This window comes from Terrapene carolina, unplaced genomic scaffold (genome assembly GCF_002925995.2).
Source record: "Terrapene carolina triunguis isolate 2854851 unplaced genomic scaffold, T_m_triunguis-2.0 Scaffold951, whole genome shotgun sequence".
Taxonomy (NCBI): domain Eukaryota; kingdom Metazoa; phylum Chordata; order Testudines; family Emydidae; genus Terrapene; species Terrapene triunguis.
Genome location: NW_020665302.1, coordinates 4,300,582 through 4,319,324, shown reverse-complemented (window position 1 = coordinate 4,319,324; position 18,743 = coordinate 4,300,582). Strand labels below are relative to the sequence as shown.

The 18,743-nt window shown below is 55.5% G+C and overlaps 1 protein-coding gene across 1 annotated transcript in view; it reads left to right on the top strand.

The window, feature by feature from the left end:
• Window positions 1-3,554: 3,554 nt before the first annotated feature.
• Window positions 3,555-18,743, top strand: part of SLC8B1 (solute carrier family 8 member B1) — a 17,330-nt gene continuing 2,141 nt past the window's right edge. Inside the window, exons 1-14 of the mRNA XM_026661235.1 lie at window positions 3,555-4,841; window positions 9,166-9,318; window positions 9,695-9,747; window positions 10,458-10,514; window positions 11,575-11,681; window positions 12,289-12,456; window positions 12,629-12,736; window positions 12,849-12,911; window positions 13,308-13,438; window positions 14,339-14,480; window positions 15,436-15,557; window positions 16,007-16,160; window positions 17,010-17,090; window positions 18,502-18,566. Coding sequence (XP_026517020.1) covers window positions 4,650-4,841; window positions 9,166-9,318; window positions 9,695-9,747; window positions 10,458-10,514; window positions 11,575-11,681; window positions 12,289-12,456; window positions 12,629-12,736; window positions 12,849-12,911; window positions 13,308-13,438; window positions 14,339-14,480; window positions 15,436-15,557; window positions 16,007-16,160; window positions 17,010-17,090; window positions 18,502-18,566 — 1,596 coding nt within the window. The 5' untranslated portion in view covers window positions 3,555-4,649. The remainder of the gene's footprint in view (window positions 4,842-9,165; window positions 9,319-9,694; window positions 9,748-10,457; window positions 10,515-11,574; window positions 11,682-12,288; window positions 12,457-12,628; window positions 12,737-12,848; window positions 12,912-13,307; window positions 13,439-14,338; window positions 14,481-15,435; window positions 15,558-16,006; window positions 16,161-17,009; window positions 17,091-18,501; window positions 18,567-18,743) is intronic.

Here is an 18,743-nt window from a genome sequence, read left to right as displayed (position 1 = left end):
AGTGGCCATTTGCCAGGCACCCCCTTGTGGCCAGAGGTGTTTCCGCAGGACCCTCCCTCTGCCCGTCTCTTAGGGCTCTCTCTCAGGTCAGGAGCCCAAAGTAATTCAAAATAATCCTCAGTGTCCCAAACGCAAAGTCCACCATAGCAGCGCCATCGTTCACACCCGTCACCAACGCTCCTGTCTTCCATGGGCCCCTTCTCCTGCTCGGCAGCAGCCCAGCCTCCTGGCTCAGCCGTCCTTCCTCCGTCCCTGGGCACTCTTTCCAGAGGGAAGGTGGCATATATGGTACGAGCCTTCTGAAAGCCTCTCCCGGTTGGCTGGAAGGTGGGGGAGCCCTTCTCCCACCCTGCACTACAGGGCTCCTCATCCCAGACCTTTAAAATGACAATGTTCCATCCCACTGCTAACACCTCCTCTCTTCCAGTTTTGGCCGTTTTGTAAGCCTGTGTTCACACCAGCCTCCTGGATGCAGGGTCTTCTTGTCCCCCTAAGGCTTAACTGACGCCCTGTCACAGAAGGTCTGGAACCACAGATGCAGAACGTGTCTGCCGTGACGGGCCTTATTTGCACGTGTAGCTATCAAGCCTGAGCACGTGATGTGGTTGCCTGCGCTAGCAGGGGACTGGATTTGATGACCCAGGGAGGCCCCTTCCAGCCCTGTGTCCTAAGCAGCTTGCAAATTGGAGGCACAAATGATCCGAATCCTGTGAAATGATCCGATTTGCACGTCCAGTCACAGTAATTGTGCTTGCAAATTAGGCATGTAGCAACTAGTGCCCACAGATTGCATGCAGTGTTGTACACCTAAATCACTGGGAATCCGAGCCGCAGGTGACTGCTCAGGTTAGGGGTTACAGAGTTTGCAGGTCTTATCATTTAGCATTTTACTGCGGGCTGCCCAACCCAGACCTGGATGCAGGAAGAAGTGAGGAGCTGCAGCACCAGGAGACTATGCTGCATTTTATCTGGAGTAATTCTGGGCTTTTTCAATGTCCCCCAGACCTGTGAAAACTAGGGCATTGTGTGAAGGGTGGAGGGGGATAGGGAGAGGTATGAATTAGTGACGAGGCTACAGCAGCACCTAATCACAACCCCTTCTCCTCTCTCTAGTTCAGACAGGCTGTCCCGCCATGGACAGCCCCACCCTCTGGAGCTCAGGGAGGCAGCAGAGCCAGAAGCAGAGAGCCCTTAAACCAGAGCAAAGCAAGCCAAGTGAAAATTCGACATCCTTCAGCTGAAGGACTGTGGAGATCAGGAAACTGACCCAAGGGAGAAAGGCGTGGACAGCTCCAAGGGGGAATACAGAGGTCAGCAGCATGGGAGCCGGGGCTGACTCACAGAAGGGGTCTACAGTTTTCAGTGTCAATAACTTTATTGGCATGACAAGGGTGAGGATTATGGAAGTGCTTGGCTGCCAACTGGCATTACCCCACCCATCCCCCCTGCCTGCCCTTTACACGGAGACACCCTCATGTGGGATGCATTCCAATGCCTCTTGAGTGCATTTCAATGAGACACGCCAAGTCTTCCTTCCTATTTCATACTTGGGTACGGTGGTTTAGTTTCCCAGACAGGAAATGTCGGGGGGGAAGGGTGCTGCCGAAGCCCCCGTTCTGTTATGCAGAGGCATGGGAACTGCATCGCTGAAGAAAGAAGATCTCACGCCCAGAGTGGCTCCCGAACACCACGCATACTCCACAGCTTAGCAGCCCCTTGTACCTATCTCATAGAGCTGGAAGGGACCTTGAAAGGTCATTGAGTCCAGTCCCCTGCCTTCACAGCAGGACCAAGTAAACATCCCTGACAGATTTTTGCCCCAGATCCCTAAATGGCCCCTCAAGAATTGAACTCACAACCCTGGGTTTAGCAGGCCAATGCTCAAACCACTGAGCTATCCCTCCCCGTATAGCTGTATAAAGCTGTATTGATCTATAGCTATGTGCAGCGCCTAGCACAATGGGGCCCTAGTCCGGCACTGGCACTCCTACAAATAATAATTAATATGGGGAATGTACTGCATATAGTGGTGTATACACATGTAGAGGCAGCCACCCACCATGCTTGGGCGAGCTGGGATGGCCTGAGGCCTCATGGATTTCAATCACGCTGGAGGCAAGGCGCTCCAGTATAACTGCCCTACTGTGTGCTATGGTGGAGTCCTCCTAGGCCCCCTTCTGCTGTCATGGCAACAAGAATGGATCCTGGATGCAACGTAGTTAAACGCCATAGCATAGACTGGGCCTAACTGGACTGCCATGATCGGGCTAATAAAGCCCGGCCTCTCGAGGGTTTGAATGCAGCTTGATCTTGGCTATGTAGCTTTCAACCATCTTGTAAGCAAGCCCCCCTGGCTCATTTTAGGAGCAGTGTTGACAGGACTTTTCCTTGCACCGCTTCCCTCAAAGCAGAGGTGCAATTTGCCCCTTGCAGTGCAATGAAGCAAGCCTGGGTTTTTATTCTAACTTCCTTACAATGGAGTTTCACTATGAGTCCCTTATGGGCAGGTTCTGTTTATTGTAAGGGTTCATTAAAATCAGGGTGACCAGATAGCAAATGTGAAAAATCGGGACGGGGTGGGGGGTGCCTATATAAGAAAAAGCTCCAAAAATCAGGACTGTCCCTATAAGATCGGGACATCTGGTATAGTAGGTTAGGCCCCAATCCTGCAAGTGCATTAACTACTCACATGAGCAGTCCCATTGGCCATTTGCAAGCTCAGGGCTAGAGGTGGTTGGGAATTTTTCATTGGCAAAGCCAGTTTGCCAAAACCAAAACCTGCCGCAGGCAATGGTCAGTGCTGACAAAATTTCTCAACTTGAAGAATGTTTGAAAAATAAAAAGCTTCCAAATCATTGGAATGTCCCGTTTCAACATTTTCTACATGAAATTTTTCAGTTTTCCAGTTTGAAACAACTTTCTGATTCAAAATGTAAACTAATGATAGTACTTTCAAACAAACAAACAAACAACAATGGTTGAAATCAAAATAAAAGGTTTGGATTGACCTGAACCAACGTTTGGAGGGATTTTCAGTCTATGAACATTTTCAAAATTTAGATATTTCGTCCCACGTTGGGATGGGAAAAATGTCCAAAAATCTCAAAAATGTAACTGAATGGGGAAACCGTTCCCCGTCCATCTCCAATCAGCTCAAATGCCATCCCTTGCTCTGTCACTGGCTGCCTACCTGCTGGCATCAGTTTCCCCTCTCCGTGCCTCAGTTTCCCCATGAACAGGAGGAGGGTGTTGATACCTTTGTAAAGCAGGCTGAGATGGCTAAGGGGATTATTATTAGAAGAGGAATAGGGGGAGGCGTAAAGAGGAAAGTTGTTAAACTCCAGATGCATGACCCCCCCCCAACCATTTCTGTTCACAGTTTTTGTGGAGATCTGTGTGGGTGGGGGGCAGCGGGGAGGGGGGCCAAGAGGAAAAAGGAGCCTGTCCCTTTAAGAGAGGCTGGCCCGGTCTGTGTCTGAAGAGGAAAGGGGCGGAGGGGGGTGGCTGTTTGCTCTGCGGGCATCGACAGCCCGGCCCCATTAGCCCGGCCCAGCCCCGTGCAGGAAGCCAGCGGGCGAGGATCGACATCCAGCCCGGATCTGGGCGCTGGAGCCGCCTCTGCGGGGGGAAGCGAAGTTCCTTGCGGGGAGGGAGGCTCTGGGCTGGGGCCGCGCGGCTCGCTCCGGTCCCGGGGGTTCGGATTGGGAAAGTTTATGGCGTGGATTAAACGCGCCCGCGCTCCCCCGGGGCCAAAGCCAGCGAGCTCAGGGGTGGCCCGGTTCAGCTTTTGCAATGGCCAGGTGTTATCCTGAAGTGCGGGCGCCTGGGGTCACGGTTGGAAGAACCGCCGGGCCCCCCAGCCCTGTTTACTCCCCGGCGTGCTGAGGCTGGCGTTTCGCAAGCCCCGGGCAGGAAGAAGAGTCCAGAGGCTTTGATGACACCTTTCCAGCTGGAAGGACCAGATTTGTCTTTGTAACCCTTCGCTTCCCCGGGGCGCCCTGCAGCCTGTATATAAACCCCCCGCCCGGTCACCACTCACCTGTGCTGCACAGGTGCCGAAGCCCAGTCCCTGCCCCCTTCCAATGACAAGGGACAGTGCAGGGAAGCCAGGCGGTGACCCCACTACCCCAGCCCAGGCCTCGGTGACCGCAGAATGGGCCGGGGGGCGCTTTAAAGGATCCTGGAGCTGTTCAGACAGAAGCCAGCCACGTTTCGTGCCATGCTGTGGACAGGACCGTGTTGGGTGGATGGTGAGGACACGCTGCCTGTTTTACTTTCACTGTAGTTTTTTTCTTTTTCAAAACTTCCTTGTACTTGTTCAGCTTTGGCTCCTGCGTGGATGCTGAAAGTGGAGTTAAGGAGCTCTGCCTACGTTAGTGTCTTTGCCTTTTTCTCTCCGCCAGGGAAGCGGCGTATAAAAGAAGCCCAGGCATTGCAGCGGTAAAAACCATTCATTAGCCCCTGGGTTACTTCTCTATTTCCATCAACGGCTGAAATTGCAAAATTGACCGAGCAAACCTAGACACCCAAGGAAACAGATGTTGGAGGCGACTGCTCCAGAAAGAGAAGCTGAGGTGCCGTGATCCAAGGGCCTGGCTTTAGGGTGAGAACGAGGTGCAGTGAACCCAGACACCGTGAACTGCCTCGGGATGGCCCTAGGGCCTGTGAGCGGGAGGGCTTCCTGCATTCTGGGGGTGCTTTGGACGCTGAGCTGCGGCGCTGGTGCTTCAGGAGCCGACTCTGGATCACGGGGTGTTGGGAGCCGAATGCCCCCCCAACTGGAAATCGGGAATGAGGCTGATGGCATCCGGTATGCCCAGCACCAGGACAGGCCTGTAGATGTAAGTATCAGAGCTTTGGGTACAGGGACAGTTCAGATTGACAGAGCCCTAGAAAAGTGCTAGAAAACTTCCTCAGGATGTTCAAGATCTGGGGCCAGATTCTCCGCTGGTGTAAATCAGCAGCGCTACATTGGCATCAGCTGAGAATAACTTCTAGTGCATGGCTAATACATCCCTCCCTGGGGTACCTAATGTGTCTCCTCCGGAGGAGGGAATTGCCCCAGCCGAGCATAGGGGTGGGACTGTTACAGGTCTTCACTGGGTCTCTAAAACCTGACCTATTTGTAAAGTGCTCTGAGGTGTACCGGTGGAAAGCACTAGCGAAGAGCTGGCATTATTATCCTGGTGCATCAGCCGTGCTGCACTTGGATTGCAGAGACCCTGAGAGATTAGCTGGAAGTGAGGGCAGCATTTGCAGTTCCAAGACAAAACTGGGGGATGGCATTTGTGCCTGCCTCCACCCACAAGTCGCCATGGGCCAGCGAGCCGGCAGGATACCGACTGGGCACTGCCTGTGTCACATCTGTATCAGTAAGAGAAGTGAGGTCAGTGTTCATGCTTGTAAATAAATGAGTGATAGGATACAAGGGACGGTGAGCGACCTGCCCCTGCCCACAGCCCCCCTATGGAGAGGCCTGGAGGGAAGAAAGAGCTGCCTCTGGTCAAAGCTCATTAACATTTTGACCTGTCCTGCTTGATTCGCTCCCAAGATCCTGCTGAGTCACCATGTGGATGTCAGACCCAGGGAGCAGCCAGCCAAGCAGAAGTTCCATTTACTGATTTGTTAGAGCGCGGTGTAAATTATGCCATGGAGTAGAGCGTTAACGAGAGGAAATGATTGAGACAGGCTGCTGGGGAGCAATGCAATTGCTTCCCAACAGCACATTAATGCTCTGGCGTTAGCCATCATTGACCTGGTCGTAGGAATACATCTCCATGAATTACAGGGTTATGAATTCCCCAGGCTGGCTGGTGCTGGGGCAGATAGTCTAGGCCTCTAGGGGGTGTATCCAGCCCCTCCCTTGGCTGGATGTCCTCCCCCACACTGGTCCAAGGCTAGCAGTTGCAGAAATTTGCTGATCCTGTATTTTTTTTTATGCTTGTTTGGCAAGCCACAGACTTTTGCCACAGTCTTTCCATGTGTTTTTTGTCAGGAAGTTGCTCTGAAACTGGTGGTAAGTGGAAGTGACCTGTTCCTTCGTTATCAGGCGGGCGGGGTGAGTTAAGACTAGCTTTCTGTCAAGCACATGATTTTTCCAAATGTGCTAAAATCCACATGCAGACTTGGATTGTCTTGAAAATTGCTGGCTCAGGTGGGATCCAGGGTAGCATTAGTGGTCCAAATTTGAGTTCATTTGAGCCAGTCTGCTTTAAAGATCCAGCCAGCTTGAAAGAAATAAGTGAACCCCCTAACAGCGACATTTTATGGTTCTTATAACTTTTTATACAGTTAAGACACTGTGGGAGGTGCTGTGACGCAATGAGTTAGACAGTGTGTGGATGCAGGACATAGGGCATGAGTCAGATATTAGCTGTGGAGCCTAAAGAGCTGTATTCTAATTTTGGGTCTGAGCTATTGGACAGCATCAACTCTAACACCCATGATTCTTCACTCTCATCTGCTGGTATAAATCATGAGCGAATCCTCTGAAATTGCTAAAGCCATATGAGCATGAGAGGAGAACCGGGGTCCTTTAGCAAGTAGTAAAAAGCAATTGTAAAGGCTGGGGTTACATGCTGCTTTTGGAGGGTATGGAGCATTAGTTTCTATAGCTGGGGGTTCCTAGAACACCCACTTCTGTAATCTCTAGGGCGTTAACATGGAAGGAAGATAGTAATCAGACTGATGGGATTAAAGTTTCTTATCTCAAGCCAGGGCCAGGCCCGAAACAGATGCTTTATGCCACTGGAAAGCACAGATCCAAGTCTAGTCCTCCGGATTTGCAAGACCACTGCCCTTTTTAAAGCTGTGCTGTTGCAGGATGGTGCTCCACAAACTCTGGGCCTTGCTGGCCGAGCACATGGCTGGAAACCCATCCAGCGCCTTACAGCTGATGCCTCCGGATGGTTTTTGAAGATCCCCAGCAGAAACTGTCCTTACAGAGCAGAGAGAGAGATGTGCATTCATCCTGGCCTCTCTGATGAGGAAGGACTTGGAAAGGATGCCAGCAGTATCCACAGACTTATGGGACAGTTACTTTGGGCTATCCCGTTTGGTTCAGTTCGTTAGCATCTAGCACTAGCTCAGGACTGACTGACTGTAGGCAGCCTTCCCTCCCCAGAGCAGCTAACAACAAATCAGTGTAGTTCTTCCTTTGTGGTGACGGGCCTGAGGCAGAGTGGACCGGGCATGTACTTTCTTTAGTCTTCCCGACTTCCCCCTGCTAGGATATTTTCATACCAAAGACACCAAGCTTCATGCAGCTCTATAAAGCCACAGAGGATGGCTTACAGGGCCAAACGTAAGGTTTGAAATGATAAAACCAGGGGTTCAAGGCCCAGCGGGGTTGACCTCGCTGCAGGGTGGCCGAGTGGATAGAGGGCTGGGAGGCGGGAGAGCTGGGTTCCATTCCTGCCTCTGACCTGCTGGGTGACCTTAAGCAAGTCAGTTCCCCTCTCTGTGCCTCAGGGCTTGTGTACATTTGAAAGGCTACAGCTGCAGCACTTCCCTGTAGACAGTCCCTGCCCAGAAGGGAGGGGTGCTCCGGTCGCTGGAGTTAATCCACCTCCCCTGGAGGCGGTAGCTAGGTTCATGAAAGAATTCTTCTGCCAACCTAACGCTGCTTACAGCGAAGGTTAGGTCAGTATAACTACATCACTCAGGGGTGTGAACCTCCTCCTCCCCCAAGCGACGTAGCTGGGTTGATCTGATATTCTAGTGGAGACCAGCTGTCAGTTTTCCCATCTGTAAAGTGGGGCTAAAGATACTAACCTTTGGGATCTAGTGATGGGAGGAGCTAGGTAAGAGCGAAGGGTTCCCCTTTAACAGCAGGCTGCCAGTGCAGGCCCAGGTGCCGTGGTGACTCACTTGTAGGCCTTCTGCCCCATTCTGACTGAACCCGGTGGCGTTGTTTCTGCCCTCACTCCTCAGGACTGCAGCAAGCCTGTAAATTATAGATGAATCAAACCGATCTGTGACTGGCTGCTCCCCGCGTGTGTCGGAATGCAGTCAGGCCAGGCAGTGCTGGGCCTGCCCAACCGGGCACAGTACCTGGGTGTTTCTGAGTTGGGATCAGATGATTAACGATACCGGCATTGTATTTAAATGGTGAATAACGAGGCTGGGAGGTTAACGCCCCTGGTCACCTTGATCTTTGTGCTGGAATTTCTGGCTGGATGCAGGCTCTCAGCACAGCTGTGCCTGGATGATCCTGTCTCCATTGCGGACTTTCTAACCCAGCAGGTCTCTAGGCGGCACAGTGGTTAACACACCAGCAGCCGGGTAGTGTCACAGTGTCAAAGTCCTGGCTTTAAGAAATTTAAGAAATTCCTCCACCCAGACAAAGGCTCGGAGGGTGAAAAATTCTCATCAGGACCAGTCTGCCCTAGAAATACCATGATGTCGGGGAACCCAACTGCAGCTCAATTGCCCCCCTCGCCTAGTTACAGACCTGGCTCCTTTCTCTGGCGTATATGACCAACACCCACTCAGGGTGGTGCTCTGTCCCCCTACAGGGATTGTCTTTCCTTTCTGTGTTTGTACAGCACCTAGCGCAAGGGAGTCCTGATCCATGACTCGGATAGCTCCTAGGCACTATCATAATACAAATAATAAAGCATAACCAATGAGCCTCTGCTGCTGGTAAGATTCAGAGGTCCCAGGTTTGATCCCTGCTGCCGGTGAAGTGTTCTCACGTGCTGTGCCTTCGCTGTAGCTAGGCCGAGCCAAAGGGGGAAAAAGGGGACCTGTAATTCTCCATAGAGGTGCAGCTCCACAGGCGGCAGCAAGGATGGGAGAAGTGGGGTTTTAATTAGGGGTTTCCACCACATGCTCTGGCCAGCATTAGACAAATGCTGGAGCCTGAAACTGAGGCCCAGAAAGAGGAAGTGACTTGCCCAAAGTCACCTAGCAGGTTAGAGTCAGAGCCAGGAATAGAACCCAGGTCTCCGGAGCTGCAAGCCAGTGCCCTACCCACTAGGCCATGCTGCCTCTTCATAAGTGTAATGCTAGGGGGCAACAAACACCATCCTGCAGCCATTTACCTACCAGCTCAGAGTGCCCAGGCGGCCTGCCAGCCTGCTTGCCAGGGTAGGCCGTAGCTGCACCCTGGCTTTCCAGGGTGTGTTGCTGGCGCTTGGCTTGTGACTCCTCCTCTGTTGGCAGTGCTGGGAAGTACGGACCCAGAACAGCTCCGAGTGGTGCCACTTCATCCAGACCAACCCGGACTGCCAAATGGACAGCGGCTTCCTCAACTACCTGAACGGGGTCTTCTGCGTCTTCCCCTCGGGGCTGCTGCCGCTGGTGGTGACCTTATACGTAAGGATCATCGGGCAGGGAGGTCCTGCAGGGAGGGATTGAGGGACGGTTGTGAAGGGAGATCTGGAGGGAGGAAGTGACTCACCGACTGGCAAGGCAGTGGCGAGTGTTACAGACAGAGAGGGCATTGCACACCATGGTGTGACCTGGCCCCTCGCCCTATGGACACCCGAGGGGAGCAGGGAGAGGCACAAGGAGAGGCTCCGAAAGTGCTGGGTCCAGCTAAGTGCCAAACATTAGCAGCTTCTCCCTGCCCCTTTTCTCCCGCTGCTGTTTTTGGGGGTGGGTGGGGGGAATTACCCAGAAGTCCCTGGGTTTCATCTTTGCCCCTGTCCCCCGTCCTGCCCTTTGCTAATTTGACGTTGGCTTGTTGCAGGCGCTCTGGCTGCTGTATCTGTTCCTCATCCTGGGAGTGACAGCTGAGAAGTTGTGAGTAGCTGCTTGGCCCGGTTTCTCTCCCCAGCGGGAGCGGGGTGCTGCTGGCAGAGAACTCCCCCGGCCCGGACAGCTTCACTTCTCTGTCTAGCCAAGGCCCAAACAGGGCTAGCAACTGACACGTTCTAGTGGCCGGCAGGGTGGTTACATTCCCTGTAACCCCTGCCCTGGATGCCGTAATGGCAAGAGCTGCCACGAACCCTCATTCCCCAGGCACGGGCCCTTCGTGGTGCGCCTCCATCTGCCAGAGAGAGGGATGGCAGATCTGTGCTCTACAACATCTGACTCCTCTCTCAGGAGTCACCTACAGAGCCGGGGGCTCCTAATCTAAGAAGTCACAAACCAAATGAGGTTGATGGGCTCTGTGGAGGACCCTCGTGGATGTTGGTTTGCACTTAAGATGCAGGGGTGGCTGCAGGTTAGGACTGGGGGGCATTGACAGAGCTGGGGGTGGAGGGAGGCTAGGACTGGAGTAACGGGGGGAGGGTGTGTGTGTGTGGGGGGGGGAGTCTATGCAGTGGGGTGCAGGAACTTTCCACAGCACCTTGTCTACACCTCACTGGTTCCAGCCAGGGTCACCAGCCCCTGCCTGGCCCAAGACTTGGCATTCACTTGCTGCTAAACGCAGACTGGATTGTCCCCGCGCTGGCTCCAGGATTTATGAATCGTTCGATTGTACCTGCTTGTGTCTTCTCTCTCTCCAGCTTCTGCCCCAATTTATCTGCAATCTCCACCAATCTGAGACTGGCCCACAACGTAGCAGTATCCTTCTGTCTCCCGGGGCACGGAGATTGGGAGAACTGATCTTTCTGCGGGCTGTGGGGGTGGGGAAGCCAGCGAGGACCAGCTTCAAACACAGAGCAACACCACCACCGTGGAGGAAGCTCCTGAGGAAGTGAAACGTGCTGGGAATGGACTGAGCGGGCGGTAGTGGGAGACCAGCCCTGGCACTGCTGAGTTATGGGCGAGGGGGGCATTCGTGCCAGGGCTGTGCTGGAAGGGGCCACCTGGCCAAAGCCAAGAGCTATTCGATACATTTTCCAAGTTGTGGAAATGATTGTTTGCGGAGAGCCCATTAGAATATTAACCTTCATTACCTGGGCTAGCCAGCCACTAGCCCAAGGACAAACCTCTGAGCCAAGAGCTGGTATGTAAGAGTGGAAAAGAGCCTCCGTGAGTCCAGGTTCAATGAGGTCATGGCTGGCTGCTATTCACCTTCCTTTGCAAAGAGTTCAGAGGTCTACGGCTGAGCTAGCGTAAGGGGGCAGGGGATTTGCAAAAGCCCTCGGTGCTGGTCTGACTAACTCTGCTCCCGGTTGATGCCAGGGGGAGTTTTGCCCTGGACTCCAACGGAAGCAGAGCTAGGTCAGCGCTTTCCAGACTCTCATGCACTATTGTAGAGCCAGGCCAGGGGCCGTGTGGCTCTGATCGCTGTGGCAGTGTCATGCTCCGGTCCCCTGCACTAGCTTCCATCCAGAGACATATTTCCCAAAGGAGGGCCACAGCATTAGCCCCATTTTACAGAAGGGGTAACTGAGGCACAGAAGTCACTTGCCCGGGGTCACCCAGTACGCTAGTGACAGTGTGGGGAGTGCAACCTGGAGCTCCTGATTCCCAGTCCAGCGTGCTGCACGTTAGATCAGACTGCCTCTCAGCTGTGCTCCCCCAGGGGGAATTCCTCGGGAAGGGCCCGGATTGCTGGAGCAGGCAACGGAGCTCCTGCAGGCCTGGGGCTGGCTTGCCTGCATGTGGTGGGAGCGAGGGAGGGGAATAGAGTGGAGACGGTGAAGTGTCAGCCCTTCCTTGACGTTCTCCTCTCTATGGCGTCACCTTCCTGGCCTTTGGGAACGGCGCGCCCGATGTCTTCAGTGCTGTGGTGGCGTTCTCCGACCCCCGGACTGCCGGGCTGGCTATCGGCGCTCTCTTTGGTATGGAACAGCACCTCCCCCTCCCCAAGGGCCCCCTGCGGGCCCAGCCACAGCTCGGCAGTCCCTCTCCGTGCACGTCTCCTCCCTCCACTGCCCATGGCTCAGCTTCCTTCCTGGGGGGTTTTCTCCCTGGGTCCGTTCCAGGCCCGATGGTTTCATAGCACCAGCCTGCGGCATGGTGCCTTGCTAACCAACTCTCCCTCGCCCCCAGCATCTTGGCATAGACTATCCTTACATGTTGGGCATGGTGTCCTGACTTCCGTCCCCCCAGCCCCACTCTCCAGTAGACGGAGTGGCCTCCTCTGAGATCATCATTGGTGCTGATGCAGGGCGTGGCCAGGAGGAGGTGCTGTAGGGGCAGAGTACCTGTCAGCTCCTTGCTCTGACGGGTCTGGTCCCCCGAGGCCGCAGGAACTCGCCGGTGGCTTTGCAACCCAGTCCCTCTGCCCTGGGCTTGATGCCAGGTGTGTTCCATTCTCCAGCTGCCCACCCGCAGACTTGCCAGTGCAGCAGGAAGTGGCCAGCGGCTCAGTGCCAGGGAGCCGGGGGGAGGGGGTCTCCTGCCAGCTGCCCAGCGGTGCTGACTTGGCCCCGTTTGTGTTCACAGGCGCGGGCGTGTTTGTGACCACAGTGGTGGCCGGCGGGATCGCCCTGCTCAAGCCCTTCACGGTGGCCTCCAGGCCGTTCCTCAGGGATGCCGTCTTCTACATGGTGGCCGTGTTCCTGACCTTCACAATGCTGTACTTCCGGAGGATCACCCTGGCGGGGGCGCTGAGTAAGTCACCGGCCTGCAGCAGACAGATCTGGCGGGGCAGGGAGCCAGTGGCAATAACCACCACCAGGGGGAGCGCAAGGGGGCGGCTGGCGGAGGGTAAGATCCTGTGGCTGAGGGGGGCGGCGTGGACGGGGGAGGCTGAGAGTGAAGCTATTTCCCCCTCTCTGGCCAGGCTACCTCGGGCTGTACATCTTCTACGTTCTGACAGTCGTGATCTGCACCTGGATTCACAGGAGGCAGCGTGGGGAAGGGTTGTCCCCTGCCGGCTCTGGCCAGCCAGGTAAGGGAGCTGCCATGCAGGGGACCCACCAGGCCTCTTGGGTCCCCACAAACCACTCACGGTCTCGAGCTCCTTCAACATACCCACCTCCCCCTTCTCTCGTCTCCTCCAGAGCGTGCATCCGACCCGGAAGATGAGGATTCCCTCTCCTCCAGCGGTCACAGTGGGGAGTACGGTAGGTCTTTTCCTGGCTAGCTGGGGCTGCAGGGGCCAACCGGGACATGCTCAGCATTGTCCACCTCCATCGTCATGAGTAGGCCGAGTGGGCCGTGAGCATCTGCGCTACTTCAGTGGCTCCCCGGTCGGCCGTGCTTGTGCTCAGTCAGGGGGAAGCCTGGGGCTCGGTGAACAGGGAGAATGGATTTTTCTTACGTATCAGGCCAGAGCTGGGCTGAAGAACGAGCGTCTACACCCATGTCCCCAAAGGGGCTGATCACGCACCGATCCCCTTGGCAAACCTTGGGCAGAAGAAGAGACTCCCAGGGACGTAGGGAGTAGCTCCAGCAGGGTCCTTCTAGTCTGTGAAGCTTAAGAAACCCAGCTCAGCTCAGCCTTTGTGCCTCTCTTGCAGAGGAGGAATACCGGCCCCTGCTCCCCTCCGAGGAGGGGACTCTACAGATCCTGACCAAGTCCGTGAACCCTCTGGATCGCAGGAAGTGGAGGAGGAAATCCTGCTACTGGAGATTCCTCAAGCTTTTCAAGGTGCCTTGGTCGCAGCCCCTTGTTACTCCTCTAGCGCGTGGGGTGGGAAGCTGGGCTTGGGGTGCAGTCTGGGGTGTGCCGTAGACATGGGACACCCAGGAAACAGAACATCCTTGCTGCTGATACAGACAGGTCCCCTCTCTCGTTCTGCCAGCCCACTCCCAATGCGGGTAGAGAATCATCCTAGGTCTCCCTTCAGCACAGGTTGGGGACCAACCTTTCAGAGTGCAGTTCATGAAGGTTGCACGCTCGAGCGATCTGGCTGAGCTGTCAGGAGCCTGCTACGATGCATCCCGGAGCAGCGTGCCCTGTATCTGCTGGACATGAACGTAGGGTTGCTGGTCCAGTAGGCAAATCTCTCAGAGCTGGCCTGGATGTGAACTGGGGATAGAAGTGAAGGCTCCCGGCTCCCATCATCCACCAGTCGCTTTCTAAGGCCTCACCCCACATCCACCGGCGAAGTGTCCGGGTCACTCTCCAGGAGCCTGGCTGGGTCCCCCAGGGCTGCACTGAGCTCTTCAAACTTCTTAGCTGAGAGAACTCTCCAGGCAGGGGAAAGCCAAGTGCAGAAATCGCAGCCTAAACAGTGAAACTTGGGTACGTAAAGGGAGGCAGCACAAATCCATGGTTGGGCACCTCCGTAAATGGCCTGTTTTCAAAAAGGGAGGGCTCTGAGAACAGGCCAGCACCAGGCCGGCAGGGATCGGCCTTTGAAAACGTTGGCCAGTGTTTCTGTGGGGATCTGCTGGGGCCACACGAGAACTCTCCCCACAAACCTCTGGCTTTGGAGAGCGGGAGTTCTGCGAGGCTGGGGTCCGTGTGGAGAAGGCTGCTCTCTAAAGCCCACCTGGAAGTTGAACCCCATATAAGCTGCCTCCTTGGGGGGCGGTCTCTTCCCAGATGCCGGTGGAGTTCGTGATGCTGCTCACGGTGCCTGTGGTGGATCCCGATCAGGAGGACCACAACTGGAAGAGACCTCTCAACTGCCTGCACCTGATCACCAGTCCCTTGGTCTGCATCCTCACGCTGAAATCTGGTGCCTGTAAGAACCTGGCGTGCTCCCAGCAGTAGCCCCTTGGCAGAGCCCTGGTCCCATGTGCGGGCATCCCACGGCCATAGGCAGTGCAGCTCGCCTGGCTTTGCAGCTGGGATCGAAGGGAGCAAGCTCAGCGGCTGCACTGCGTGTCTGGGGCCAAGGCCGTGGAGCGATCGCTCAGGAAGTCTAGGCATTGCTCCACTGATCCTCAGGCCGCTGGGCTCACTTCCCTCTTGTGGGGACGGGGTGGGCAGGAGGAAGATGGGTAAGATCAGCGATAGAACCTCTCGAGTCCCAGCTTCTGCTGGGTGCCGCTCGGCCTCTCTCGGCTGTGAGCTAGAGGAACTGAGCATTGTGCTGGGGGCTGCCAGGAGAGCAGAGAGACTGTTTGCTCTGCTGGGGTAAGGAAAAAAAAAATCAAGATGAGAGGTTTTAGCCCAAGATGTCCCCAATCTAGTATAGTTGTGCACTGTTTCTGTCAGCACTGTTCCTCCCCACCCCCCAACCCACCCAGAGGTGGCTGCATTTCAGTGCTGGGGGGAAATCCTCAGCTGCTGTACAGCTGGTATATTTGGCTTTGCTGCAGCTGCTCTGACCACCCCCACCCATGCTGGTGGTGTTGGGGGAAGAGGTGGGGTGAGTGCGGCGTTCACTGTGCTCTGGCAGTCCTCACCAGCAGAATTGCCCCTCAGGGGCCAGAACAAGTTCTTAGGCTAATTTAACTTGTACGAAGGATCCTGACCAGCCACAGGTTCAGGGGCTTGGAGCCCCCTGCCAGCCCATCCTTGAGCTCAATTGAGGACCGAGACCCCGCTTTCTTCCATGGGTTCCTGGTGGGTCCCTCTGTGGTCTGAGGGGCAGTTGGTGCCCACCTTGCCCAGTTGGGCATCAGGCTTTCCCAGCACCGGGACGTGCTGATCCTCACCATGGCTTTCTCTCTCCCTCCCCACCCCTCGTGCAGATGGGCTGTATAAAATCCAGGGGGTCTTCCCAGTCTGGGGCCTGGGAATCCTGATTGGTGCTTTCCTGGCTGCTATTGTCTTCTGCACTACAAAGAACGAGGAGCCGCCCAAGTATCACTGTGTAAGGACCCCTAGCATCACAGCCTCCATCCTCCGCTCCCTGCCCGTCCGCTTTGTGGCCGAGGGGGACTCCTCCCCTCCCTTCAGGTCTATGGCCACAGGGACCCCGCCCCTCCCCACCCTTCAGCTCTGTGGCCACGAGGACCCCACCCTGGCCCATCTGCCCCTCTCCACCCAGCCCATGTCTGGGAAGAGCCACAGGCCATCGAGTGCCTGGGGCCTGGCTCATGTTCTGGCTTCCTGAGGAGAAAGCCAGGCTGGGACGGGACCCCAGCCTAACTGTGAGGCAATGCTAGCTGGTGAACTGCCCCTTGAGAGAAGGAGGGAGGGAGCCAGGCTATGCCCCAGTGCTGTGGTGAGGAGGACATTACAGAGCTGCCCCAGAGGCTTTTCCACACAGCCTGGAGGCACTGATCTCAGTGTGGCCCTGCTCTCTCTCTCTCCTGGCAGGTGTTCGCCTTCCTGGGTTTCTTGGCCAGCGCCCTGTGGATTAACGCAGTCGCCACGGAGGTGGTCAACATCCTGCGGACCTTAGGCGTGGTCTTCCAGCTGAGCAACACCGTGCTGGGCCTGACGCTGCTGGCCTGGGGGAACAGCATCGGCGGTGAGCGGATCCAGGCGCGCGCAGAGAGGCGGATTTCCCAGCGCAGGCTGGCTGGTCCTGGCCAGCATTTGCTGGCTCTGGAGCCAGGGGCAGGCCAAGCAGCAGGGACTTTAATCTGCGTCCAACGTGTAGTCAGCCGTGTCCAAACCCCGGCACAGTGACCTTGGCAGCTGGTGTGGGGGGAGGACGCGTGCCCCTCTGTTCTCCAGCAGGAGGACGTGGTGGGTGAAGCTTGGAGTTCATGCCTCCCAGTGGCAGTATCGTTGTGGCTTCCATTGCCGCCGTTCCACCAAGAGCAGCCGCCAGCTGATTTGCACACATGTGGCATCCTTAATAGAGCACGTCCCCTTCAGTCCCACCACCGATTCCCCGTAGCGCATATCATGCTGCAGGGTATGAAGGCTGCCATGTATTGGGAAATCCAGGACTTTGCCACTGTATTGATCTCGCTGCTCTTGATGGTGGTAGCTACGTGGTGGCATTTCCAGCAGGAGGTTACAGCAGGGAAGCAGCTTCCAGTGCTACAGACCACTTAGCCTGTGTCCTCTGCTTGTCTCCACGGAGGTGCCAGGGCTTCATTCCCAGCAGGCTGTGCCAACTCATGCACGAGAGTCAGGGTTTGGATACACACCGTCCTCTGTGCAGCATGGCTGGGACTGCATGGCTGAGGAGGGAGCCAGTCCTCAACCACAAAAGCATCCATGCAGCATCCAAATCCCACTTAGGGACACCTCAAAAGAAGCCCAGCTCTAGAGATGGAGCCTTCCTGGCGCTGGGTCTCATGAGCTTAGAGGTTGCTGTCTGCACCACTGGCACATGCAGACGACGTTCGTTGTTCTTCCTTTGCAGACACTTTCTCGGACCTCACCATGGCGCGGCACGGATACCCCCGCATGGCCTTCTCTGCTTGCTTTGGGGGCATCATCTTCAGTATCCTTTCAAGCTTGAGCTCCTTTGGGCAATTGCTAAATCAGGCAGCATGGCCTAGTGGATAGAGCTCTGGACTGGGCCGCAGCAATCCCGGGTTCTGTTCACAGTTCTGTCACTGACCTGCTGGGTGACTTTGGGCAAGTCTCCGTGCCTCTATTTCCCCATCTGTAAAACGGGGATAACAATACTGCAAAGCGCTTTGAGAGCGGATAAAAGCTAGGTCTTATTAAACTTGTGCCTAGGGATTTTCCTCTGCACAACAGTTTACAACTCCCTGTTTTTCCCATCTAGCTGTGTAGCTACAGGGGTCAGGATCACAGACTGGTGCAGACCCCACACTCGTCTCTTAGGAGTGTGTAGCTCTGCATGCTGACACGTATAGAAGTCCCATGCAACTGCAGTTGGTCCAGGACCCCTCACAGGAGGTGTGATTGTGGGTAGGGTGGTTGGATGCACGAGCCCTCTGTTGCCAGAGTGAAGACTAGGTTAGGAAGGAGGCTTGGGGGGGGGGGGGGATGTATGATTGAGGCACATTGACAGAGCTGTGCCGAGGAAACTTACATGGACTCTGCCTGGTGTTAGCATGGGCTTAACTTTGATTTTTAGTGCAATGACCCACCCGCCATCCCTGCCCAACAGTCACAAACCGAGCCAATCGTCAATCACAGATTAAGTCGGACTTAGAACTTCAGGTTTTCAGTATGCCACGCAGACCGTTAACCCTCGCGGTATCCATGGCCAGTAGGCAGCAGTGGCCATACTGCACAGACGGGAAAATGGGGAGGAGGGGGTGGAAAAGAGGAAAGAGAGATTGTGACTTGGCCCAAGCCACATGGCAAATTAGTGCCAAGGGCAGGATTAGACCCCAGGAGTTCCTGGCACCCAGGCCCTAGGTTTCCCCTGGCGGTGTTGAAAGAGACACATTCAGCACCTGCTTTTGCTGGCAGCCTTCCACGAGGCAGCCCCCTCGGCGATCAGGGATTCTGGCTAGGAAAGGAAAACCAGGCTCAACAGAGCCCATTTGCCTAGGGGAGGAACGTGTGCACCCCAGGAGGAGCCATCTGGACCCAGCACTAGAGGTGCCCTTTTTTACTCCTGCTCAGTTCATCTCTCAAGAAGTTGTAGGGTCCCCCATCATGGTAGCAGCTGAGAGCTGGGGGGCGGCCGGCCGGTAGCCAGGTCTCAGCCATTTGCAGGCCCTGGATTGTAGGACTCTGGGGGGAAACAAGCCCTTTCTCCAGGGAATCAGGGCAGACAGGCCTCAGCTGTCTGTTCCTTCCCTCCTTCGCCAGGTTAGACTGGTCAAGCCCATGTCTCACCAGACAATCCAGCTGTTTGTTGGCCCACTTTTGCCCCCTAGTGGCTAGTTCCATTTCCTGCAGGGTTTTCTTTTCCCTGAGCCTGGCCGCAGATATGCTGGTGGGAGTGGGACTGGGCTGTTTGCTGCAGATGACAAGCAGCCAACTGGCAGTAAAGGTAGGGCTGTCTCTCGCCGACTTCGTGCTCCTCCTGTGCTCCGGGGAGTTGGCTTGTCTTGCTTTTACTCACCTGCTCTGAGCAGGGTTAGATGATGCACTGGCTTAAACAACCAATGTCCATGTTACAGCTTCCACTACTGTGCTGGTAAATTAGGGTTACCATAATCCAGCAAGC